We start from the raw sequence: 27,446 nt of genomic DNA, 5'->3' as shown, positions 1-27,446 counted from the left end.
AACCCTAAGAAAACTTCTTGATATTTGTGTGATTTAAAAATGTATAATAGGGTACAACGGGGCTAAAGTCTCAGCAGGTGAAAGGCTCTTTTAATTGTATTTTCTCCCTAAACACTAAATAGCATCAAAAACTACCACAGCACTTTCATAAACACCTGTTTGTCACTATACACTGAACAATTTTCCTGATCCATGAGATCTTTGCGTGTGATCTCTAAAGTTTGATTTTGAGGCAATTTGATCTAATATTTAATAATTTTTTAAATGCTGTAAATTTTAAGTAGCTAATGAAAATCCCTGAAATTATCTAAAATGTATAATTTTTTAGTTTTGTTTAAGATCATTAAATCACACATTTTCAATAACTGTCCAGTAAGTGAAAGGATAATATTTGGGATAAAATGCCCCCCTGTTGCAGGGGCTAAAGGCCCCTATTAAACACATTGTTTTTCTTAAGTGAGGCGAATAGATTTGTTATGAAAAAAGTTCAAACTGGGCTCACATTGACTCATTCAATCATAATAGAGATTAGTTTGTTTATAGAATACTTGAGATGTAATAAAATGCCAAATGTGTTTGAAATTAACAGGAAATGGTTGAAAAGTTATTTTGAGTAAGCATCAAGCATGTGTTCAAGGATCAAGGAAATTAAGCTATTATTTTTTTTTTTTTTTTTTATGCAATAAATGTCTATGAAAAATGTATGAATCCAACAACGTTTTTAAACTACATTAGTAAAAGAATTATATCCTCGGACAATTTTATTTGTCAGTTTTTAAATCAGACAAAAATAAATAGATGAAAAAAAATCCCATAGACTTGATTGAAGGAGGGATCTGAGACATATATGGACCATAATATCATAGAGATTTGGAGTGTTCTTATCTATCTATTTATTAATTTTTGACTTGGGCAGAAAAAAAAATTCTAACACCTTAGAAATTGCATAGCAACACCCTGGCAACCACCTACAACACCTACATATCGAGGCAACAAGTATTTAAATAAATATTTCTCCATTTTCAATCAGTAGATTTTGGGTGGTACTGAGTCACGAACAGATAGACAGACAGACATTGGAGATTAGAGTGGACACACACAGAGTGCGAGCAGAGACATTGTAGTTTTCCTCCACTGGGAGCACAGGCAGCATAATGAGTTTGATAGTCTGCTGCTCTCCATAAATCACATCATGCAAAACATCTCAGCGTTTCAGCTGAGCTGCCCACCCTCACAACATTCATCATCCAGCAGACTGATGCACTTCCTGCTGTCTCTCTCTCTCTCTCTCAGTGGGGAAACTCCGGAAGGAATGGATGAAGGAGAGCGTGTCCGGCGTGGGTCTCGGCATGCTGAAGTCAGTGAAGGAGTACGTCGACCCTCAGAACATTTTTGGGAACAGAAACCTGTTGTAATTCTTCTCCAAACTCTGGATTCATGTTTTCTATGAGCATCTTGTCCTGTTTCATTTAAACGTCATATTCTTGTTTTTCATCTTGGTGTGTGCAGAGTAATATGATAAACCAATCCTCTGTTTCCCTTTAACACGGTCCTCTTGTGTTATTAACACATTTAAAGGAATAGGTCACCCAAAAATTTACGCACCCTAATATTGTTACAAACTTGTACGCTGTTATTTTGTCAGTGGAACACAAAAGTAGAAATTTTGGAAGAATCGTGACACAAAATCTTCACTTTGGCAGAAGTTCACAAAGCTAGTGTATGTCTTCAGAAGACTTGGAATACAATGCACAAATCATATGGACTTCTTTTATGATACGTTTATGGCGCTTTGTTGCTGTTTTTCCTGTCTTTTTTGGAGCTTGACAGACGTGGTCACTATGAACTGTCGTTGTATGGCAAGAGCTGCGTAACAATTCTACAAATTTTTCTCCTTTTGTGTTCTGTGTAAAAAAACAACAACAGCATACAGGTTTGGAATGACATAAGGGTAAGTACTGACATAATTTTCATTTTTAAGTCGTCATGCCAATCAGACTGCCTCATCATTAACACATGATGTCATTTCTCTCTGGTCTTCCCATTGTTCATTTGTTGTAACAGGATTTTTATACTCGAGTGTCTGGATGTTTCTGTGTCTGCCACTGCTGTGTTAATTATGTTAGCAGTGACTGAAATCAGTTTTTAAAAGCAGCGTGCCTTCTGTCTGTCTCTGTCTGTCTGTCTGTCCTATACTCCTCTGTCTGAGTGACTCGTTGGTACATTTACTGTGTGGTCTTCTCTCTTCCTTACTGTACTTTTGTCTTTTCTATTCATCAGTCCAAAGTGTTTCTCATAAACAGTGCATATTGTTTTTTGGGTGAATCTCATGGAAAACTGTCCAGGTCATATTTCAATTTTCCTAAAAAAATAAACAATATGTTGCATAAAGAAAATGACACATTTAATACTAATATTTAATATTAATATTAAATTAGCGAATGAAATAAAGTTAAACAAATACTACCATTATGTATACATGCAATTGTGCTTTACAAATGTTCTTAATTTAAATAATACATCATTCTCACACGGTAATGACCATGATATTTCACATTACTGTAAAATTTTATACTGAGAACTGGGCAGAAAAAAACTTGGTCCAATAAGGCTTCATTTTGTTAATTATCTCATTTTTTCTTCTTTTAATTTTAAGGTGAAAAATGACTGACATGTATGATGTAAAGTTGATATCATTAGAGCTTTAATTGGAAAAAAGCAAAAAGAGTGTAATTTGATGTTGGGGGAAAAAAAAAAAATGTTGATAATTTTTATATTGTCCTCCCACGTCATTCTCGAATTTCAAGACCACCGCTTGAATAATAAAAATCATTTTAAGGAGATTAGTTTACACAAAATATTTCAAATATTTAAAATGGAAAAATAAATAAATAAATATATAATTAAATAAATAAATGTACATTTAAAAGTTAATCACATCAAATTACTAAATTTGGCATTTTCAAATTCAAGCTCTGATGATATCGATTTGACGCTGTAGTCATGTTCTTCATCAATTCTGTGAGATTCACTCTTTTGAGGTGCCTCAGTTTGGGCATCGATCAAGGTCTGTTGAAAAATCATCCTATTAGTATTGGGTTGAAGACAGTTGTGTGCTTGGTCATGTGTGTATTCAGCCGTCTTAGAACATGTTGCCTGACAGGTTTTAGTTTGAGTGAATTTTGTTTGATCATTTGAGTAATCTTTATGTACTCTGTCCTTGTGTTTCTACCAAAGACTGTCAGCATCTCTTCAAAGGCAGACTGCTTCAGCCTCACACACATTTGTACATCCTGTATATAACATGATACCATGCTTGAGTGTACGATCGCTGAGCTTCATCACGATAAATAGTATTTTTTTAACACAACATATGCAAAAAGCCAGAGATGATCTGAACTTGGATCTAAAACATGATTTGTGACTGTTATATTTGATTTGTAGGCATTCAATGAAATATGAGTGAGACTAAACTGTCAGAATTTGTCATCTCAATTAGTGCATCTTTTAAAACGAATGCATCATAGTTCAAGTATTTGATACCCCGATTAAAGTTGTAAAGACCCAAACTGCTGTAGAAGGTGAAAGAGAGATGCAACAGTTCTTCAAATGTGGAATAACGGATTATTTACTGTCTTTAACTCACTTATAAAATGCCACAGTGCGTGTGTGTGTGTCCCATTTAACAGGGTGTCAACGTCTGCTTTACTACAGTGGCACTTTGCAGGGCTTTTAGTTTCATAAACCCTGCACACTGCTGAGACGCCAACGTTCAGCCCTGTCAAACAGGGCTTTGATATTCAACAGAGCTTTTTCACAGGTTTCTCAAATTACACTATCATTTATAAAGTGTCATAAGAGCTTTATAATGTGTTTTATGAATCCATCTTCATTACTGAGCTATTTTGTGTTGCTGAAACGCAAAATGAAGGATCCAGAGGAGGTTCGTTTGTCCCTCTAAATGAGTCCTGAACAGTTTCATCATCAACCCTCTCATAGTTCTCTAAAAGAAAAGCTGGAGGGGAAAAAAAACCAGTATATTAACAGATTCAAATATGAATATTATGTAAGTTACCCTTGTCTTTTCATGTGTTTTAATATCAGAGTACATTTGGTCAAAGCTGTTCGTGCAATAAATTAATATGTTGAACATTTTATATCTTGGGTTTTCTGTCATGATTACAAATGTCAAATAAATTTGTTTAATTTTTTATTATTTCTTAAAACAAGTTCTTATGTGGTTCACACTTGGCCTTTTTCCACTTTACCTGCCCATAACAAACGTGGCACATCACAACAGTGTTTGTGTACAGCTTTTACTCTTGTTTTTGAGGACATATTTAAATATACAGAGTAATGCAATCCAACATTATTACATTGCTTAAAGGTGCAATATATAACAATTTTCGTTTTTTTTTTTATTTTTTATTTTTTTTTGCCAATATGTGAACGGCTTGTAAAACAACTTAAAAAATGAGCCCTTCCCCGACTTCCTAGGTTGCCTATTAAAGCCTGTAGACTGATTTTCATGTGAAGGGAGCGGGTCGGTTTTGCCGGGAGAATCCAAAGGATGTGACGTTTATTCGCGCTCCCGAGAGCCTTGCCTCAGTGCTTCTCTTCCGCTATTCATCAGCGACAACAGCCTGCAACACTAGGTAACATTATCTTAGAGATGGAATCCAGCAAACGTCCGGTTCCCAGCACAACACTGACTCCGACACAAACTCAGATTAAGCCAAAAAAAAAAAAAAAAAGAAAAACATTTATCTACTGAATCCAGTCTGGCTAAGCGGGAACGTTTTCTTGGTTAAGCGAAAACTAGGGTGTACATCAGCAGGGCATTTGATTCCTGGAGGGACCTTCGTTCGGTTTTGGAGATCAAAACCGACCCTGAATTGGCGTTCTTCTTATTGGACAGGTAAGCTTACATAACTGCAAAGCATGTGAAATATAGTGCCATAAGGATTGATCTGTGTAATTTTAGCAAACTTGATCTTGCCTGCTAACGCTGACGAATTGCAAGCTACCTTGCTTCCTAACTTTCAAATAATTTCAACGATCTTCTCTTTATACTGAAGTCAGGAATACAGGATACATTTAAGCAAATACGCTGGTTTCTTATTCGTAGTACAACATATGACATACAAAACATACAATAGTGCAACATAACAGTGGAACAGTAAACTGTCTGGTATAGTTCGGTAGTATGTAGCTGTATGTGTGTATCAGTATGCTATGTTAGCTGATAAGTAGTTTTAGTTTAGTCTCAAAGTTTGTAGTAAAACAATCATAACTGTGTAATTTTAATTATGCTACCTCATCTGTCAGCATGATGCCGGTGAATCACGTTCAGTCTCTTTGTACGTTATGTCATTGTTTTGGCCGATGCTCGCTCGCTCGCTCGCGTCCCTATGGAGTGTGTGCACGAGCACAAGCAACAGGTAGCTGGCTGCAGTTCACTTAACGGCCACAGGTGTCATTAATAACTAGGGTTTCTGAATCTTACATACTGCACCTTTAACAAGATTGTCAGGGATGACACCTACGCTAAAGACAACTGGTAATGTAATTACATTATTGTGTATGAACTATGGCTTAACTTGCTAAACTCTGTAAACTAACAGTGTTGTCATTATTAACATTGGTGTAGTAGATGCTTATATTTGGAGTTTTGCCATAGCATATAATATTGTTTAGTCTTGATTGAGAATCCTTAAGTTTACTGATAGCCGCGATCTTCCTAAGTTAGTGAGTAGCTGGTCAAAAATGTACTTCCTGAACAAAACAATGCACAAAATAAGAGGACAACAGTGAATGGAAAGCTAACAAAGTTGGCAATTATAATAACTTACTGACAGGGGCGGACTGGCCATCGTGAGAACCCGATGGGCCGGCCGCGAAAAGCTGAAATGGGCCGCCGCGTTATGCAGAACGGGCTACAATACGGCGCCGCGATATGCCGAAGAGGGCAGTCATATGCTGAAAATGACAACCCCCCCCCCCAAACGAGCCCCATTACCATTAAAAATCAAAGGTGGCACTAGCATGAATAAGGTCTATTGTTTGATTGAAGGCGACCTGCATAATTTCATGCTGTATCTTCTTGTAGACAATTTTCCCCCTTTGCCATCTCTATAGTTTATCTTGGATCTCCATAAAGACCATATCGCAAGTAGAGTGCTTGTTTCATCCGTGTTACCCAAATGCTTTTGGTGTCTGATAATTTTGTGTTTTTTTTTTAATTGTTTTTATAAAGTGAAGTACTCTTTGCAGCAGACGGTAGCTACTGTTGTTGTTTGGGAAATATATTGGTGACGAAACATTATCCCGCACTCCACACCCTGACGAAATCGGTTCCTGTGTGGAAACCAGCAAGTTTTTGGGCTGGGGTCGAACCAGGTTTTCGGCCCCAGAACAGCCTTCTCTGCGGTGGAAACGTGCGGAACAGTTTAAAGAAATTGCACTGGCCCAAGAACCCGCCCCCGAACCATGTCGGTGGAAAAGGGCTAACTGATGAATAAACTGTAGCTGTCCAGTTCTCTATGGTGCAAACAGTTTTGTGAAATATGTTTAACCACACTAGTTCACTGTTGAGTGACATCTGTCTACATTTTTGGAAATATGTCAAATGGAAAAAGTAACAGTTAAAATGAGAAACCAATATGTGGCTTATGAAGGTATATGGGAATTGCTTAAAAAATATATACTTTAACATGGATAGAAAATGATTCTCTTCTTGATTTTTGAAACTAATTATCTAAATAAAGATGAGGTGGTGATGCTTGGTTCACTTGGTATTTATATGAGGATGTGATGTCTAAAGTTTTTTAAATCAAATATTACTTGTAAATGAATTAATTTTATGTGTTAATATATGGAATAGGTTCAAATGTATGGTTAATTAAAATGTCAGCCTGGGTAGTTCAGCAAGTAAAGACGCTGACTACCACCCCTGGAGTCGTGAGTTCGAATCCAGGGAGTGCTGAATGACTCCAGTCAGGCTTCCTAAGCAACCAATTGGCCCAGTTGCTAGGGTGGGTAGAGTCACATGGGTTAACCTCCTCGTAGTTGCTATAATGTGGTTCTCACTCTCGGTGGGGTGCGTGGTGAGTTGTATGTGGACGCTGCGGAGAATAGCGTGAAGCCTCCACATGCGCTCGGTCTCTGGGGTAATGTGCTCAACAAGCCATGTGATAAGATGCGTGGATTGACGGTCTCAGATGCGGAGGCAACTGAGATTCGTCCTCCGCCACCCGGATTGAGGCGAGTCACTACGTCACCACGAGGACTTAGAGCTCATTGGGAATTGGGCATTCCAAATTGGGGAGATAGACATGATACTTGACACATTTCTAGCAGTTGACATATCTACTGGTCTGATGCAGAGCCATGCAGCTGCTTAATGGTCTCGTTATAAAGCATCAACAAGGTATGCCCTTTTAAGAGGTTTTTACAGTCTTGCAGTGCATGGTTATGATGTTATAGAATTTTCATAACTATTGAAGATCCAAGAAAAAAGAAACCCATAAGCACTTGTCCAAGCGACAGCCAGTGCACCTGCGTTAGAAGCAGAATACTGTAAATTTGGTGCAGTTGTGCAAAGAGGCTGTTACTGGTAGAGTGACATTTCATGATTTTTTAAATGTATTTTTTATGTTTGAGATTTTGCTTATCACATTGAGTTAGACGAGGGCACTGATATGCTGTTTACTGTCATTGCGCATATAATGGATTGACACATTTTAATTTGACTCACTATTTTTCTCAGAATCTTGCGTGTGAGCACAAGATTAATCCGTCATTATTCAAAATGCTGTCTGTAATTTTGACACATAAAAAACAAGCAAGAAACTCCGCTTAAACCATCTTCACGTGGTATATCTCTCCCTCGCTTTTAATACAAAAATAACTAATGCACCTCTTTTAAAAATATTTGGCATATGAGGAAAGATACATTAGTGAGTTTTAATTCTGATGGTAGGTTGCAATAATAAGTTCATAACTTTGGGCGTTAGATCAGCTGTTCTGCACTTGCAAATGCGAGTAAAACACTCGTACTGTAGAGCCCTGATTATTGTAAATAATTCACAAAATTGACTCTATCCTAAGTAAATTAAATAGTATTATTAATTATTATATTTACTAAAATACAAATATTTCTATTTTTGACTTCTTATGGAGGGGTCCCTAATGCCTTATTCATCTTCAAGCCATGGACTAAACCAACCAGCTCCAAAATTAATCACAACATCACAACATTTGATTCATCACAACAAAGTATTTAAAATCTGAAAAATATCAAAAGTACTAGACGGTGTACTAAAGACGACATAATTGAATCAGAAACAATGGTATTTTTTTTAAAACATTATTAAAAAACCTGCAAATATACAAAAGTTTGCTAGATTTACACTGCTAAATAAAAAAAAAAACACATCATCACATCTGTGAAAAGGTCCATATACAATTTATTTGCTTCATCGAAGTGGGCGATCATTGCTGAGCTCTTTTGTCATCTCCTCTTTCTATGGTAAAAGCAACTACTTTGATTGGTGGATCGGCCTTCAGGATTGTGGGTAGTGTAGTTCTTCATTGGGAATTTGGCAACTAAACATTAATTTTTTTCTTAAATGAAGTTGAAATCACACTGAGCAGATGTCATCGCTTAACAATTTCTGAGTTCATTAGGTCTGCTACCCGACCCCAGCTTAACGGGACCCAATAATCCGTCTGGTTTCAGGCCGGGTTTGGCTCAGTTTCACGTTTAACTTTGAGTTAGGGTTGAGTTCGGATTTTAAATGAATTAAAGAAATATGTTTTATAGCCTATGTAACCTTGGGTTAGGGGCCGGTTTTGTGTTGAACTTAATGCCTGTGCAGACCTCTAGCTCATGATAGGTCAGTCTAGGAAGTTTTAAACTTTATCATTAAAAATCAGTTTCTCTGTGGTGTAAATGAATGGTTTTTCACTTCTGGATCACAAATGTTGCACTCCCAAACCAGTGTCGCCCACGTAAGTAGCACAGCTCAGTGTTTCAAGAGCTTTTGCACCAACTACTAGGCCATGGATTTTTTTAACCCTCAAAAAGTGGACTGATTTTCTACAAAGACACACACACACATATTCCAGTCAGCAAAACTGCCACACACTCCAAACTACAACCAATTCATTTCCAGCTCACACACAACACATTACTAGCAGCACATTTATTTGAATTGAACACTTCCAAAAATCATGCTTCAGTATTCTCAAGAAACTCTGGCAGACAAAGATGCCAGACAAAACAGCCTCGTCAAGTTACGTAATGCCTAGAGAATCATCTTAATAACAGTGGTAATAACAGTAACCAATCCCCCAAGAAAAAAATCTTTCTGAATAAATAATGCAGTTATACAATAAGAAGATATCCCAGCCCACTGTGATGCAATAGCTCGTTCCATGCAGGTACATTAAATCAAAGTACTGAATAATGAAAGTACAGATGAATCGAATTAAATGTAATTGTTCATCTCTGGAGCAGACATTTCCTCATGCAATTCAATCTTACCTTTTATCAATTGGAATTTTATCTTTGTTAATTTTCCAAGAGCATGTGGACTTGTTTTAGCACAATGAGCCTTTCAAAGTGCAGTCAAGTATCAAATACAGCAAGTCCACTTCATGACACACAGGAGCAGAGAACAGGGAAGACAAAACAAACGAAGGATATTATGATGCATATTAAAAATTAATTTGAATTAATCTCAGATGCGTGGTTTTAGTAACTGACTTTAAAGCTTTTCAGATTTGCCTTGATGGAAGCAGTCATGACAAACTGTCCTGAGGCCTCTGACCTAACAGAACCTGGAAGTGCAGATTGTGACATATTACTTGTTTAAGTTGCAGCCAAAGAGACATAAAACAGCCACTGATTTGTGCAAGACAGTAAACAGCACCCAAAAGGGCTCATATTTTTCTAAATACAGTGTGATAGTCTTAGAATTCTCCTTCCAACTAGGAAAACTGGAAATGTAAAGCATTCTTATGAGTTTGTGATACTGCCTGCCTTGACACTTTAGTGTTGACAATTCAGATTTAAGAAATGTATGTGTTAGCATTCAGATTTAAAGCTACTTACAGCCCGTTTGGTTTACATTATAGCCAGCTTTAGTTATAGGTTCTGTAGTTACTCTCCCACAAAATGAAATGCTTGCCACAAAAGACTGTTTGGATTTTTCCACTGCAAACTTATTGTTTCACAAACCCCAGATCTGGAACTGGTCTTGGACATCATAAGTTTTTGGTGACAAGGCAAACACTGGAAGAAATGGATCTTGAACATTAATTTTTTGTACTGTACTCTATTAAGGAATATAAAAACCCACAAAAACAACTGAATGGAGGCCATTTTTGATGCAATGCTGTTAAATTTCCATAGTACTTTGACAGTGCATGATGATGACTGGGTAAATCTCATGAAAAAAAATAAAAAAAATAAATTAATACATTCAAATAAAGATCTCATTCTCATTTTACTGTATGTAAAATATATATATATATATATACAGGTGCATCTCAATAAATTAGAATGTCGTGGAAAAGTTCATTTATTTCAGTAATTCAACTCAAATTGTGAAACTCGTGTATTAAATAAATTCAATGCACACAGACTGAAGTAGTTTAAGTCTTTGGTTCTTTTAATTGTGATGATTTTGGCTCACATTTAACAAAAACCCACCAATTCACTATCTCAAAAAATTAGAATACATCATAAGACCAATAAAAAAAACATTTTTAGTGAATTGTTGGCCTTCTGGAAAGTATGTTCATTTACTGTATATGTACTCAATACTTGGTAGGGGCTCCTTTTGCTTTAATTACTGCCTCAATTCGGCGTGGCATGGAGGTGATCAGTTTGTGGCACTGCTGAGGTGGTATGGAAGCCCAGGTTTCTTTGACAGTGGCCTTCAGCTCATCTGCATTTTTTGGTCTCTTGTTTCTCATTTTCCTCTTGACAATACCCAATAGATTCTCTATGGGGTTCAGGTCTGGTGAGTTTGCTGGCCAGTCAAGCACACCAACACCATGGTCATTTAACCAACTTTTGGTGCTTTTGGCAGTGTGGGCAGGTGCCAAATCCTGCTGGAAAATGAAATCAGCACCTTTAAAAAGCTGGTCAGCAGAAGGAAGCATGAAGTGATCCAAAATCTCTTGGTAAACGGGTGCAGTGACTTTGGTTTTCAAAAAACACAATGGACCAACACCAGCAGATGACATTGCACCCCAAATCATCACAGACTGTGGAAACTTAACACTGGACTTCAAGTAACTTGGGCTATGAGCTTCTGCACCCTTCCTCCAGACTCTAGGACCTTGGTTTCCAAATGAAATACAAAACGTACTCTCATCTGAAAAGAGGACTTTGGACCACTGGGCAACAGTCCAGTTCTTCTTCTCCTTAGCCCAGGTAAGACGCCTCTGACATTGTCTGTGGTTCAGGAGTGGCTTAACAAGAGGAATACGACAACTGTAGCCAAATTCCTTGACATGTCTGTGTGTGGTGGCTCTTGATGCCTTGACCCCAGCCTCAGTCCATTCCTTGTGAAGTTCACCCAAATTCTTGAATCGATTTTGCTGGACAATCATAAGGCTGCAGTTCTCTCGGTTGGTTGTGCATCTTTTTCTTCAACACTTTTTCCTTCCACTCAACTTTCTGTTAACATGCTTGGATACAGCACTCTGTGAACAGCCAGCTTCTTTGGCAATGAATGTTTGTGGCTTACCCTCCTTGTGAAGGGTGTCAATGATTGTCTTCTGGACAACTGTCAGATCAGCAGTCTTCCCCATGATTGTGTAGCCTAGTGAACCAAACTGAGAGACCATTTTGAAGGCTCAGGAAACCTTTGCAGGTGTTTTGAGTTGATTAGCTGATTGGCATGTCACCGTATTCTAATTTTTTGAGATAGTGAATTGGTGGGTTTTTGTTAAATGTGAGCCAAAATCATCACAATTAAAAGAACCAAAGACTTAAACTACTTCAGTCTGTGTGCATTGAATTTATTTAATACACAAGTTTCACAATTTGAGTTGAATTACTGAAATAAATGAACTTTTCCACAACATTCTAATTTATTGAGATGCACCTGTATATATATATATATATATATATATATATATATATATATATACAATTTCATTATATTGAATATAATATGTATATATTATATTTACAAAATTCAATATAAAATATCATATTATACAAATATAATATAAAAATAAGTATTTATACATGGTCATTAATGTTTTAACCAATCATACTGATCATCATACATAATAATTGTGTCCAGACTGGATGATTTTTATTACTGTATTACAGTAATGAGAATCTTATGTGAACCATAAGTGAGAATAATGAGGCTTACAAACAAACTCAAAAGAAAACATTAGTAATGAGAATTTGAGAGAAAATGTGCTTGTCATGAAGTTCAAAATATAAAAACAATAAATCATCTAAACAATACTAAATGGTCCTTTATGAAAAATATAGGCTAAATTCTTGTTTTCTTTTTATTTAAGAGCTGAAATTTGGAGGGCACGTGACGCCATGCAAGAAGCAGACGTGTGAGTGACGAGCTCTGCGCACTTTGCTAAATTTTTAATTATTTTCATGTTATAATATGGTGAAATTTGATACACCCAGTTACACATTTGCTCTTTGAGGCAAAACATGGCAAAGAAGTCAAAATCTTCAGGCTCTGGAGACATTAAAAGACACTTACATGTTCAGGATGAAAGCCCCGACAGGCCTACAGACCGGGGACTCGATTTGGATGGCATGGCGGGAGAGGTGATCCAGCGTCAGTTGTCCAACATGTCGGTGATGTTGACGAAGGTTCTTGCTGACTTGGAGGATCTCGCTGTAATACGTCGATCGATTACAGCGATGGAAATAAAATTCAAGAGTTAGTTACAAGAGTGACTGATGCTGAGAGATGAATCGATTGTCTGGAATCGATTGTTTGCCCGCGACCAAAGTTGATTTGGAACATCTCCTTGAAAAGCTTGAAGATCTTGAGAATAGAAGCCGCAGGAATAACGTTCGAATTGTTGGAATTCCTGAACATGAGGAGGGCAGAGATATGCTGAAATTCCTAGACGAGCTTTTCCCGAGTCTGCTCGACATAACAGGCCACAAGCTGGAAATCGAGCAAGCTCACAGAGTATCAGCTCACAGATTTGCTGAGGGAGATAGACCCCGATCGATTCTGGCTAGATTTCTGAGATCATCCGATAAAGATCTTGTGTTGCGCCAGGCGAGGAGCAAAGGGAAGCTTTCTTGGAAGAACCATAATATTTTCTCGTTTCCGGACTTTGCGAGTTCGACAAGAGAGAAACGCGATCGGTTCATGGAATGTAAGAAACTCTTACATCAGTGAAAGATCACTTTTGCTCTGATGTTTCCGGCCAAACTGAGAATAGAAACAAAGGACGGTCGCTAAGTATTTACATGTCCCAATCAGGCTCAATAAAATTCAATAAATATTAAAACCTTTTGCATTGAAGTTCCCGGCCAGTTTGAGAGTGGACACTACGGATGACCGCAAAATATCTACATGCTCACACAAAGGATGTCTTTTATAAAGTTGACGGATTGTGTAAGTCATGGTATATACTTTTATGCAGCCTCTGAGTGAAGTGACTTGACCATCCGGGGAACCGGGATGCCGGTTTTGTTTCTTTTTGTATTGGTTCTGCCTAGCGGCTGGAGCTTATTCCATTGAATAACACTCCTTTGGAACAGCTGTGGATTAATCTGTTTGTTCTTCATGCTTATTCCTTCTGCTGGCTGGAGTTTGTTTTGTTGAGTATTTTTACAGGACATTGGAATGATTACGTCATCCGCTGAACTCATAACAGCCAGCTCACTGAATATTCGTTTATCTGTCCGAGGAATCTGAACAGTTTTATATCAGCTGGAATTTGTTTTGTGGAAGATCACACCTTTGAGACAGTTCTGTGAATGAATCTACATGTTCTTTGTGTTCATTCTTCCTACTGGCTGGGGTTTATTTTAAAAAGTATTTTCTGTTATGTAATTGAGCAATCCGATGGCAAAGTTGTCGTGGGGGCTCGTGGGCGTTCATGAACCTTTTGAGTTTAGAGGGATTGTTGCCGGTTGGCGCTTTCGTGCGCAGGGTTAATGCGCACATTTTTCTTTTTTCTGTTTTTTTGTTCGGGGGGAAGTTCGGGGTTTGATTGTTTCACTAATGGGGAATGTGGTCTGTATAATTTTGTTTTTGACACACAATTTATTTTTTCTACTATATCAAAATGTCAAATGTTAATATGAGTGGATTATTTCTCTCCACATGGAATGTAAACAGGTTGGGGCACCCCATAAAAAGAAGGAAGGATATTTCTCTTCTTAAACGTAAGAAATATGATATTGTGTTTCTTCAAGAAACACATCTCTCCCCGCAGGAAGCTGAAACATTTGGGAAGATATGGGGTGGACATGTTTTTTTTAGTGCTGGCTCAAGTAAGAGCAAGAGCATTATATAGATTAATAAACATCTACAATTCAAATGTCTCAAACAGATTAAAGATAAATTAGGGAGAGTCATTATTGTTTTAGCTGAAATTCAGGGCCAAAGGTTGATTTTGGCTAATATTTACACACCTTACACTGATGATCAGGGCTTTTTTATAGATCTTGAAGGGATGTTGCATGCCGCTGGCACCCCTCATGATATTATATTGGGAGAAGACTTTAATCTTTTGATGGACTCAGTCTTTGATCACAGTGAAGCAAAAGTGTGTAAACCCCATAGGGCAACATTGATGCTTCACAGGATGTGTAAAAATCTTGGTCTTACGGATATTTGGAGACTTTTGAACCCATCTGGTAGGGACTATAAATTTTTTTCATCAGTCTGTAAGATTTATTCTAGAATATATATATTTTTTATATATCCAAATCCCTCATTTCACCTGTTGTTGATTGCTCAAATGGAAGCATCTTAGTCTCAGATCATGCCCTGGTGAATTTAGAGATGTTGCCACATATAGAGAAAAATAAATCATATAGTTGGTGCCTTAATGTGTCCCTTTTGCAAAATCCTGATTTCCAACAACTGTTAAAGACTGAAATCAATGTTTATATGGAGACCAACTGGTCCTCAGTATCCTCTGTGTGCTTGGCTTGGGAGCCACTTAAGGTGATTCTTAGGGTTCGAATCATACAGTATGCCTCATTCATCAAAAATTCCAAAGCACGAGAACTCGTGGAGTTGGAAGAGAATATTAAAAGTGCAGAGGCAGAGCTGAAGCACCGAATGTCAGCTGATGGCCTCAGAGAATTGACCCGATTGAAATATAAATATAATACTATTTTGTTGCAAAATGACAAAGGTGTGACAAAGCAGGGAAGCATTTGGCTAGATATATAAAGCAGAGAGAGTCTCTTTCTATCATTCCCTCAGTGAAATCTGCTGGTGGTGAAATTTTTACCTCAGCCATTGATATTAATAATGCCTTTAAAGAGTTCTATCTTGATCTTTATAGTTCCATGTCTTCGTCTACTGATGAAGATATTAGAAACTTTGTGGAACCATCAGATCTTCCTAAACTGACGACTGAGCAAAAAAACTCTCTTGATTCTGAGATAACCTTGGAGGAGCTTGACGGGGTAATTAAGTCCCTACCTACTGGCAAGGCTCCGGGGCCAGATGGTTTTGCCGAATTGCAGATCCTATGCTATAGAACTGGCTCCACTTTTGTTAGAAGTTTTTACTGAATCATTAAAGAATGGAAAGCTTACGCCAACCATGACACAAGCCCGGATCAGTCTGATTCTTAAAAAGGACAAAGATCCAAGTGAGTGTAAAAGTTACCATCCAATCTCCCTGATCCAACTAGATGTAAAAATATTGTCAAAAATTTTGGCTAACTGATTAAGTAAGGTTATGACATCTCTTATACATATAGATCAGGTGGGATTTATTCGGGGCCATAGCTCTTCTGATAACATCAGGCGTCTCATCAATATCATGTGGTCAGTAGTGAATGATCAATCTCCGGTCACTGCCATCTCACCTGACGCCGAAAAGGCATTTGATATGGTAGAATGGGATTATCTTTTAAAGATTTTGGAAATGTATGGGTTCGGGAGTACATTTATTGGTTGGATTAAGTTACTTTATAGACACCCTATAGCAGTGGTACAAACAAATGGATTAATTTCAGATTATTTTACTCTGGATAGGGGCACTCGGCAGGGCTGCCCTCTTTCCCCTTTATTGTTCTGTCTTGCCCTGGAACCATTAGCAGCCGCGATAAGGGGGGAGGATGATTTTCCAGGGGTGGTGGTGGGAGGTGTGGTGCATAAGCTTCTGCTTTACCCAGATGATATTTTATTATTTGTCTCTGAACCTACTAGATCTATGCCTTGCCTCCACAGAATTAATAATTCCTTCTCCAAGTTCTCAGGATACAAAGTCAATTGGTCTAAATCCGAAGCTTTGGCTCTGACAGCGTACTGTCCAGTAATGTCTTTCCAGCCAGGTGCCTTCCAGTGGCCCAAACAGGGCATTAAGTATTTGGGGATTTTATTCCCAGCAAATTTGTCTGATTTAGTTAGTGTTAATTTTGACCCTTTAATAAAAAGATTTTCGAGCGATGTGGGCAGGTGGGCTTCATTACATTTATCGATGATTGGAAAGGTTAATGTTATTAAAATAAATTGTATTCCAAAATTTAACTACCTGCTACAATCTCTCCCTGTAGATGTCCCCCTCTCTTATTTCAAGCAATTTGATAGCATAGCGAAGTCCTTCATTTGGAATGGTAAACGTCCCAGATTGCATTTTAATAAGTTACATAGGCCGATTGACAAAGGAGGGCTAGGCCTACCCGAGATTTTGTTTTATTACTATGCGTTCAGTCTCAGACATTTGGCTCATTGGTCACTTCCACTTGAGAGGGCCCCTCCCTGGTTTGTTACTGAACAGGCAGTTCTTTCCCCTATTTTGCCATTACAAAGCATCTCTATCAAACTAATAGGAAAAGTTAAGTTACACCCCGTTATTTCGCATTTACACTTGGTATGGACTAAAGTGTCCAGATTGTTTAAATTGGACAATTATTTAAATGTTGCCTCAAGCATATGGCAGAACTCAAGATTATGTATTGCCAAGTCCCCTTTCTGCTTGCCAGAGTGGATTGTGAGGGGGGTTGCTACACTCGGTGACCTATATGAAAGTGGAGTGTTGAGATCGTTTGAAAACTTGGTCCAACATTTTGGGATCCGCAGACCTCAGTTTTATAGATATTTACAATTGCGCCACCTGCTTTGTACTATTTTTGGGAGTAGCACACACCCCCCAAGGAGGCAGATGCTTTGGGAGAGGTGATTGCGGCTTTTGGAAAAGGTCATGAGGCATCAGTGTACTACTCCCTGTCAATTCAGAGTATGGGGGATGGAGATTTAACTTCTATTAAGAGATTATGGGAGAAAGATTTGAATTTGGTATTGGAGGATGGAGGATGGAGTGTGGACTAAGATTCTGAAAAATGTCAAGTCTGTATCTAGAGATGCAAGGGTTCGCCTTATTCAGTTCAAGATTTTACATAGATTCTATTGGACCCCCTCTAGACTGTATAGGCTTGGTCTTAAAGACACACCCACCTGCTGGCGATGCCAATCAGAGGATGGAGATATAAACTGGAGAAAGGAGAGTATTTATTTAATAGTAAAATGTTCAGCTTTCCCTACAATGAAATTCTGAATGAAAATTATGTTAATGTGTGTATATAACTGGTGTTTTTACCTCATAAAGGCACATACATGTTTCAGATTAGGGTGACAAATTTACAAGCTCAAACATGACAAAGGTTGGCTAACAAAACGAGTCTAAACTTTAACTGAATTTAACTAAAAGTTAAAGGTGATGTGTGTAAAAGCCATTTGTAGGTTCATTCCCCTCAAAATGTAAACACTGTGGCTCTGTGGCACTTTCAAAACATTGTTTGTTTGAGCATCTTGACCAGCCCGACACATCAACACTGGTCAACCAATGGTGTGAGTTTGAGGCAGTACTATCTGTTTTCCAACCAATGGCAGATAGGGAGAAAGTGGAAACATGTTAGAATTGTTATCATTTTTGCAATCCTGTTTGTTGACACTAGTGGTGCAGAAATGACATACTTCACCTTTAAATAATATTAGTTATGTTTGGGTCTGAGGTAATCAAGTCAACAACGTAGTGTAACGAACAGCGCTAACCCTAGCTGAGCAGATTATTTAAGACATCATAATGGCTGCACCACCTATGATAAACAATATGAACTAGAGAGAATCATGATAAAGGGATGGGGTGCATGCATTGTCATGGGCATTTTTAACCAAGGCACAGAGAAGGTCGCTGGAGTGGATTTGCATTGCAAGCACTGGCAAGAGCCCGGAGGCTCCTTAAAACCTTGATCCTGTAGAAATATATCAGCTAAAACAACAAGGGTAAAACATACAGTCAAAACTCGCATTAGTCATTCCTTCATATGAATGTGCACAATACAGAATCGAGCCACGGTCCTTAGCGTATGTGTTCATTCAACAATGCAATCAAAGCTACAAAAGGAAAATTGTGCTATATACCATAAAACCAGCCTGATCTCATGAAAATTATGTGACTGTAGCAACATTTTTGCTAAATAAATTTATGTGGTTCATTACACATTTCGCGCAGTTTAGAGTAAAATGTGCACTGCAAATATAAGATGAAAAACACAATTGCTGAAGCAACTATGTCATTTTTCGGTGTTTCTATGACACTTTCGGCTCACATGTGGACTTGCGTGCTCTTCAGGACTCATACCCCCGTCCTTTACATCACAAGTGCAATGCTCTATCAGTTGAGTTACTGCACAATTTGATCACGCTTGAACAAACTTGTAAATGTAGTAAATTATGTAGCGCAAACTTGAAAATATATCACCTTACAAGTCATGCACTATAGTAAAAGTGTTTAGAAGTCATAAGATAACATTGTGTGAGGAACAGAGCGAAAAGTGTTTATGAACTGATAATCTGCCGTTTTACTAATGATTTGAGTGAAAGTGAATAAAAGTCATTGTTGTTGTAGTACCTCTAGTGTTCATTTCACCAGGAAACTGTCGTGGTATGTTTAAATAGCCACGATAAAACTTTTTGTAAAAATGTAGTTATAGTAACATAATTATATGAGACCAGGTTGCATTAAACAGTGGCAATCCTCCTTAAACAATCCCTGTTGGAAGCAGCTTATAGAACCAATCAACCAATCGCATGGTAGAGTCTTTATGTTAACATGCTAGCCCTAATTTAGCTGTTTTAGCCTGTTTGCTTCCTGGGCCTGAACACATTCTTAAGATTTCTCCACATAAACAAGTCATTGCTAGCAAAACGTGCAATATTCGCACTGTGGAGACAAACACAAACTTAGTTGCAGTTGCCTGAAATGCTCGCAGACTGAGCGAATGCCCCAGAGAGGGCGCTGTTGAGGTAATGCCTGCCAGTCGGAAGCGTGCAACAAAGGTCAAACTCCTTCCATATGCAGAGCTGGGTCAGAAAGAAGCATGTGGAAAAATCTGGCATTGTCCCAGAGTTAGCTCACAGCGTGGAAAGGGTTGCTGTCGCTAGTGCTTGCGCAGCTGCAGCTTGTTGTGGTGGTGTCTCTGTTACACGGACAACCAGGACTGGTGGTTTCCTGGCTTTGCTGGTGCCTGTGGTGTAGCTCCTCCCATTTTGCTCGATTGGCATTGATCAGGTCAATCATCGGCTGTAGTTTAGGGTTTAACTTTGCAAAAGTCTGGAATAACAAAGAAAGAGTAGATTTTTGTCATTCCACAAACAAAGATATGATCGTTTGGCAAATTGCTAAGATTTTTCCAATAGCAAACAAACTTTTCTCAAAGTTTTCTTTTCTCAAAAATATGTTAATTACTTAATATCACCATAGAGGGGGAATGAAAAAAGTGTATCAGTATTGTTTTAATAAAAACAATACTGCTGGAGCCTATCCCAGCTGTCTTGGGCCAAAGGCAGGGAAACACCCTGGACAGGTGGCCAGTCCATCACAGGGCAACACAGACAGACATACACATTCACACGCTCATTCACACCTATGGGGCAATTTACAGTCTCCAACTCACATAACCTGCATGTCTTTGGACTGTGGGGGAAAATGGAGCACCTGGAGGAAACCCACGCGAACATGGGGAGAACATGCAAACGCTGCACAGAAAGGCCCAGTTGAGCCTTTAATAGAAACATTTTAATATATTATTTTTACATTCAATTCCAAGGCACAATTGTCATTGCATTGTCATTAGTTCTGATGCACCCGCACCTGACATACATGGCTTATGAAAACCAACAGCACCATCTGCTGAACTGTAAATTCCACTTCAGTTCTCTCATAAAGACATGCATAATTATCCTAAATATGATCGTACGATAATTTCCAAATCCAAATGGTGAGACAGAATATTCGGGAGGAGCATGTTAATTTAATCCGACCAATCACAATGCCAGAGTAAGCATATATAAACTGCTGCTTACATTACTGCTGCAACAATTCTTCTGGCATCCCTCCTCCACCCCAACTGCACATTTTGTCTATTTATTACTAAACTCAAGTAAAGTCCGGGGGACATATTCAGAGCTCGGGTCAAGTCTCGAGCTCGAGCCCTCCACTATGGACAGCGAGCCAAATCTGTTTTCCTTTATTCAAGGATTACATTAAAGTTAACTACTGATATCATATTCTGTATAAACTTAAGACATGCACATTATTTTCCTGTTACTCTCTTCGGCTTGCTCTATTTATCACGCTGCATTTTAGTAATTTAGACAAATCATATTCAGTCCGTGAAGCTGCTCATTGTTCATGCTGTATGGCATAATGGACATGTAGAGGCTGAAACCAGGAGAACAGCTCCCAGCCTTTCTGTCTACGTGATGCTCCTCATAGGTCTTGAAATAACTGATTGACACTTGCTGGTTGTTCAGCATCATGCCATCCAGTTTCTTGATGGCCCTCTCAGCAGCCTCAAAGGTTTAATAATGCACAAATCCTTAGCCCTTAGACCCAATCTCGTTGCAGAAAATTCTGCAGGACAGAATGATCCCAAAGACATAGAATAAAGGGCCACACCATCGATGTTGTCTGCCGGGCTCCTGATATAAATGTTGCCGATTTCACTTCTCTGCAATGTGGAATCATGGTGGGCCCACAGTAGTCTCACGGGCTTGCCCAAGAGAGGCTGAAAAATCATTGCAGCCAGTTCGTGCTAAGCATCGGCATGGTGTACAAAGTCGACAATGCCGTACCGCAAAGAGCAGTTGCGGTCACTCTGTCTCTGCACATCTGCACAGAGCAGATGAGACCAAACGAGATGAAGGTGTACAGAAGCAGGTCTTCGGTCACCTTTGGGTGGTGGTCTCCCACAAATGTCCTGTCTGGTCTGTTGGTCGACCAGAAATACCTCCAGAATACTGTTTGCAGGCTGAGGCCGTAGTTGATGTCCGTGTACAAAGATGCTAAACTGATGCAACTGATAAGTCCAGTATCCAGACTGATCAAGCAAATGACTGGAGGTCTCTGAATGTTCTGCTCCTTTTATAGGCCACAAACATTCTAAAAATCAACAATCTACATTGTGATGCAGTAGCTGATAGTTTGAAAGTTCTGTTGAAAGTTCTATGTCAAAGTGCTATTCTCTTGTGTTGTCATAACAACTAACAAGCTTTGAAGAAAAACAACTTAAGGTCAGATAAAAAAGGTGGATATTGTTCTTTGTGTAATTCTGACCCTTGAAAATGTTGGGTTGAATTAACAATGAACAAGTTATAGTGCATCATCATCAAAACACGATCGGTGTGCTACACATGATGCTACAATAAAACAATAAGCATAATTGATAACTGAAAAAAAATAATCAATTGTGTTGATTATTATATTTAGCACAAACAGTACTTACTAATAATGAGGTATTTAAATATGTGTTGCATCAATCAGGGTTGCCGCACAGTTTTTAAAATCAAACTCAAGTCTTTATAAGATCTTTTTAAGACCTGAACAAATAAAATTACTACCGTATGTCCATAACAAACCTACACGATCTCAAAATAAATAATGTATCGCAGATCCTTTTATATATTTATTTAATAATAAACATACTGTGACTAGGAGGAGGGCGGGGACGTGAGTCCGATCGGGCTAATCAGCCGAGGTGAGGGATAAGGCCAAGCCGGATGTGGCAGTTCAGGAGAGAAAGAGCCACACGCAGCTGCCGTGTGTGTGTGTGTGTTTGTGTTTTGTGTCTTTTTGTTTCATTTAATAATACTTTGACTGTTCAGCTGGTTCCTGCCTCCTCCTTGCCCATTTGAACCATGTTACATTGGTGCCGATGCCCGGGAAGGAGGAGGGATGCGCTGTCGTGGAGTACTCGCCACTGCCGTCCACCCAAAGGAGCAGCCGCGGCCATCCGCCGTGGGACGGAGGAGTTGCTGCCAGCCGCCTGGACGTGGAGGAATGGCTGCCTTCTGCGAAGGAAGGAGGGGCTTGCTGCCGGCCGCCTGGAGTGGTGGAGCCGCTGCCAGGGGTGGAGGGGCTCGCTACCGGCCGCCAGAATGCGGAGGGGCATTCCATCTGCCAGGGGTCGGAGGGCTCGCTCCGGTCCGCCCGGGGAGGAGCGGCTGTCATTCGCCAGATGGTGAAGGAGTTGTCGAGGACCAGGTGACGGCATGTCGGTAAACTGGCGAGCAATTTTTTTTTCTCTCTCTCTCTCTCTCTCTCACTGTCGCTCCACCAGGCCCTCTCCTCTTTTCCCTCCCCTTGTCTCCCTCCCAGGTCTTGAAAGGTGGGGAAAGCCTGCCGGCAGGCGCAGATGGAAGGGCAACACCCCACATGGGATGTACGTCATGCCAGGGGTTCCCCGGCCTGAGGCAAAGGAGGGAGGAGTGTGACAAGGAAGAGGGCGGGGCTGTGAGTCCGCATGGCCGGCCCCCAATTGGGCTAATCAGCCGAGGAGAGGGATAAGGCCCAGCCGGATGTGGCAGTTCGGGGGAGAGAGAGCCACACGTAGCTGCCATTTGTGTTTTGTGTCTTTTTGTTTCATTAAATATTACTTTGACTGTTCAGCTGGTTCCCGCCTCCTCCTTACCCATTTGAACTGTGTTACACATACATATTAAAATTGGTTTATACATACAAATAAACAAAAATACTTACCTGAATTACTCAGAATCATTTAAATTAATGTAAAATGTCATGCAGGGATTTCCATGAACACTTTTAAATGATGGCACAAATAAACTTGAATATTTTATTACTGTAAAATCATACTGAATTATTATTATTAATTTTATGAGGAAAGTGGTTAATTCAGAGATTTTTTTTTGGTTAGTTTTCTCTTCCAGGTTTAAATCAATATTGAGTCAACATCATATGATGTTCAAGGCTGCACGGCTTCTCTGCGATGCTGACAGAGAGAGACAGGCTTTCAATCAATGGTGAAACCTTCTAAATGTTCGCGCAACATGCATTTATTAATGTGAGAGTTTTGAGATATGCGGTGAGGTGGACTGGGGCTCGTTTGAGGCACCATTTACACTGATAGTCTCAAACACAAACGCTACTGATCCAACCATCCTTAATGTGAGTGTGTTAACTGATCTAAGTGCTTATATTTGTGAATTAATGTCTTGGAATAAGTCTAAAAAGTTATTAAAAATTTAAAAAGCATTAACATATTTTCAATATAGAGTACATGGCTTGACATTTGTTTGGGCATTAAATTACAAATATAAAATGACCAGGACTGCGTTTCCCAAAACCCTCGTAAGCCTAAATAGATCGTAGAAACCATTGGCGCCAATGGTCTATTCCATCAACTTAAGCTTGCAATGCTTTTGGGAAACACAGCCCTGTGTGTTTCTGTGTAATATATTGTGTAATTTATTTGTGCATTTTGTCACAAGCAATTGTTTGAAATTTGCTGTTAACTACACAAGTGAAATAAAGAGTGACTGGATCAGACAGTTATGTAAGGTAAGAAGAGTTGTCTATATAATTATTTCAGATTTCCATTGACTTGCTGGCGTTCACATTTTGATAAAGAAATTGTGTTTTCTGGGCGAGTGACACGAGTAGTGCTATCTCAGTATCTTTTCATGTGCATATTGAGTCCAAACGAATCACTGAACCCAACTCTCTCGCCTTTAATTTTATTTTCTTTAATTAAAAGGTGTATATCTGTGTATATTGTGTTGTGTAACAAGATGTGTAAACTGTGTTATGTGTAAATCAGATGTTTATTGTAATTGTCATACTGCTATGTTGCTTGGAACTGCACCCAAGACTTTCACCCACTGTTGCACTTGTGTATATGGTTGAGTGACAATAAAGGGATTTGATTTGATTTGATAAAAAATAAATTACTGCATTAACTAGAACTCGCAATTAAAAATTTTAAACAATAACATGCCTATATATGCCTGAAATCAAGTGCACAAATGACGACATTAAATTGATGTAAAAATCACATTAAACCTGACCTGGCTGTTCAGACTGAAGGCACATTGGAAAAAATCAGATACGCCCAGAACGGATTTGAAAATGTCAGATTCAAAGTGTTTTAGCTGTTCAGATGGTCATCCAATTAACATATCTGTGTCACATGTGAGTGAAAAAAAAAATCAGATTTGGGCCACATTCAGCTGCGGTGTGAACACAACCAGAAAAGATGCAGCAGGCTATGGAGCAAGAATTAGAGGTCAACCGATAGTGGGTTTTGCCAATACCGATAAATAAGTTGGGAAAACAGACTGATAGCCGATTAATCGGCCGATAGTTTTAAAAATTTATAATTTGAATAAAAACTTTACACTCAATGTACAATTGTGCTGAACTTTAGTATTACTTTCCATGGTGATACTTTAATAAATTTCTCCCACACTGGTACCTTCTTCAAAACCTTTGCCATCTGAAATGAATGAAAATATTAATGAAAATATTACAGGTCAAATGGGTTTGTAGTTCAGCAATAACATTAAACACTGCCTTACAAAGCCAAATAGTGACTGTATGCTTCTTCACTATTGACAATATTTTTTTTTTTTTTTTTTTTTGTCATATTAAATCTATAAATGATGTACAAGAAAGGGAGAAAGAAAAGGGGATAGAAATTAAATCAACTCAAGTCTGGTCTTTTTAAAGGTAATTTTAGAATGGCATTGTCTATATTATATATCCATGTGCCCTCACATGAACACATTGTGTTATATAACAATGTATCTGTCCTCTCCACCTTGTCGGCAATGAAATTCTCCAGTGCAGCGATTAGTTATAAACAAATTAATTAACAAACCACCTTCGGTTGTCTTGAATGACTGATTTATAACATGACAATAATAATAATGTGTATGCATACCTAGGCTTTTTTCAATGTTTTAAATCTGCTTTTGAAGCGGCCATCTCTATAAATAGCCTAGTCAGGTTGCACAACAAACTCCACATGGAGTCAGTGATTGTTTTTTATTTAACCTTTAGAGGGCGCCGTTATACTGTAGAAATATGGAGTTCAGATTGTAGAACCCTCCAGTGCCGGCCATGGAGAAACGAAACCAAAAATAAACTGTCGGAGTTGATTTTTTCAGATAGTTACAAAACGCAACTATCGGCCAGAATGATCTCAAAATGAATATATTTACAAAATACAATTCAGAAATGCACAGCACAATTCAAATTCACAAAATCTGATTAATAAATCCAAAATACAATTCATAAATTCATTCCTATGAGAAAAACGGGGAGAAACATCAGATAGATTTGGCTATTTTAATAATGAAAAACTTAATGAAAAGCTGTTGTGTTGTTTTTTGCACCTCAGACAAAGCCAAAAAACCCAGAACTGTTTATATATATATATAACTATATTTTATGTTCCGGTTCAAAAGTTCTGCAGCCTCCTTTCCAAATGGTAACCGGTTAGAACAAAATAAAAATGACAAGTACTCTGTGCTAAGGGGTGAATGAAATACCAACTGTTGTGTTGCCAGATCTTGCAAGTGACACAAGCAACCTGGTTTGGAAAAACAAGCTCAAAAAAAGCCACTTGCCTCACCAAAATAAGTGAAAATTAGCAGTTTTTTTCCTGTATGGTGAATCGGCATAGAAATCATAACATGCATACAGTTAATTAACAGTTAAGTATAATTTGAATTACAGATCTGCTTCTCAGTCAAAACCAGCAGCATCAAATCTGTATTAATGCATCATATCTGACAATAATTCAGTGAAGTACTTTTTACCTCTAATAATGTATCTGTATTAGTCGTGCATGTATATGTAGTAATTATACACAGTTGTTAGAAAAGTCTTCATTTAAAGAATTCAACATCCACAATGGGCAGTTATGCAAAGAAATGTGTGATGCAGCAGTTTCCTTCAGGATCAAAGCACGTTTCATTTTTTCAGGCAACATGAAGTGGTGTAGTTCCAAAAATATACTGTGATAAACCCTTTGGCCTTTAGTTTCATAAAAAAAAATTATAACCAGTTATAGCCAGTTACCAGCATTTAAAAATAACATTTTCATTCTGGAACAATTGAAAATAACTTTGTTCTGGTTTTCGGTTATGTTCTGCTAAAAATTTAGTTCGTTTTCGGTTTTCATTTTCGTTCCTTGAACCGTTTTTAGTCCCTGAAATTGAAACTTGGCAGGAAAGTCTCAAAATAGCCACACACAAATCCAAATAACTTAATTCAAGAACTTGATAGATAAGTATTTGTAAAAACTTTTGAATATATTGAAGTGCCAAGTTTCAATTATAAAAAAATAAAAAGAAATAAAAAGAAAAAAAAAGAAAAAAAAAGTGAGAAGTATTTGTGTGGGGAAATATTTTTGCTCTTACGTGTGTATTTATGAATTGTTTTTTGGATTTATGTCAGATTTTGTGAATGTGAATTGTGCTGCACATTTCTGAATTGTATTTTGTAAATATATTCTTTTAGAGATCATTCTGACTCCACAGCAGGCTTACTGGGCCATGAGCTCTTACTCAAGTGCCTCAATGCTCCACCTAGTGGATATAAGTGTAACAAATGTATTTTAATTCTTTTAATTCAACTTTGAAGTTTGCATTTATAGTTCTGCATTGGCATGTCTGTGTTGTTCTGTGAGCACATAGCTAAGTTCTAGTATTAGTATATTGAGAGAAAATGCCTTCATTTTTAAAATAATTATACATTTAATAAATAAAGGCAAATGCAATTAGTGGATTCATAAGTATTTATTAAATTATTGTAGTATTAAAAACAAGTTCATCAGAGTATGAACATTGAGACATTGTTGAGATTTAGATACATATTTATTATATATTGTGCAGAGAGAAAATGATTCAAGCATACACTGTGTTCTTGCTTTTG

General features: G+C 38.1%; 2 protein-coding genes and 1 long non-coding RNA gene across 3 annotated transcripts in view; 2 read left to right on the top strand and 1 right to left on the bottom strand.

The window, feature by feature from the left end:
- Positions 1-4,157, top strand: part of LOC127448346 (alkyldihydroxyacetonephosphate synthase, peroxisomal-like) — a 53,471-nt gene extending 49,314 nt beyond the window's left edge. The window contains exon 20 of the mRNA XM_051710798.1: positions 1,294-4,157. Within this exon, the coding sequence (XP_051566758.1) occupies positions 1,294-1,415 (122 nt within the window). The 3' untranslated portion in view covers positions 1,416-4,157. The remainder of the gene's footprint in view (positions 1-1,293) is intronic.
- Positions 4,158-5,535: 1,378 nt separating this feature from the next.
- The window catches only part of LOC127448368 (uncharacterized), a 52,511-nt gene continuing 30,600 nt past the window's right edge, over positions 5,536-27,446 (top strand). The window contains exon 1 of the long non-coding RNA XR_007898510.1: positions 5,536-5,560. This is a non-coding gene — a long non-coding RNA (uncharacterized LOC127448368). The remainder of the gene's footprint in view (positions 5,561-27,446) is intronic.
- LOC127448343 (dual 3',5'-cyclic-AMP and -GMP phosphodiesterase 11A-like) overlaps positions 18,854-27,446 on the bottom strand; it is a 183,801-nt gene continuing 175,208 nt past the window's right edge. The window contains exon 20 of the mRNA XM_051710790.1: positions 18,854-19,823. Coding sequence (XP_051566750.1) covers positions 19,620-19,823 — 204 coding nt within the window. The 3' untranslated portion in view covers positions 18,854-19,619. The remainder of the gene's footprint in view (positions 19,824-27,446) is intronic.

Source organism: Myxocyprinus asiaticus, chromosome 11, assembly GCF_019703515.2.
Source record: "Myxocyprinus asiaticus isolate MX2 ecotype Aquarium Trade chromosome 11, UBuf_Myxa_2, whole genome shotgun sequence".
NCBI classification, from domain to species: Eukaryota; Metazoa; Chordata; class Actinopteri; order Cypriniformes; family Catostomidae; genus Myxocyprinus; species Myxocyprinus asiaticus.
The sequence above is the reverse complement of the archived record's forward strand: the minus strand, read 5'-3'. Positions and strand labels throughout refer to the sequence as shown.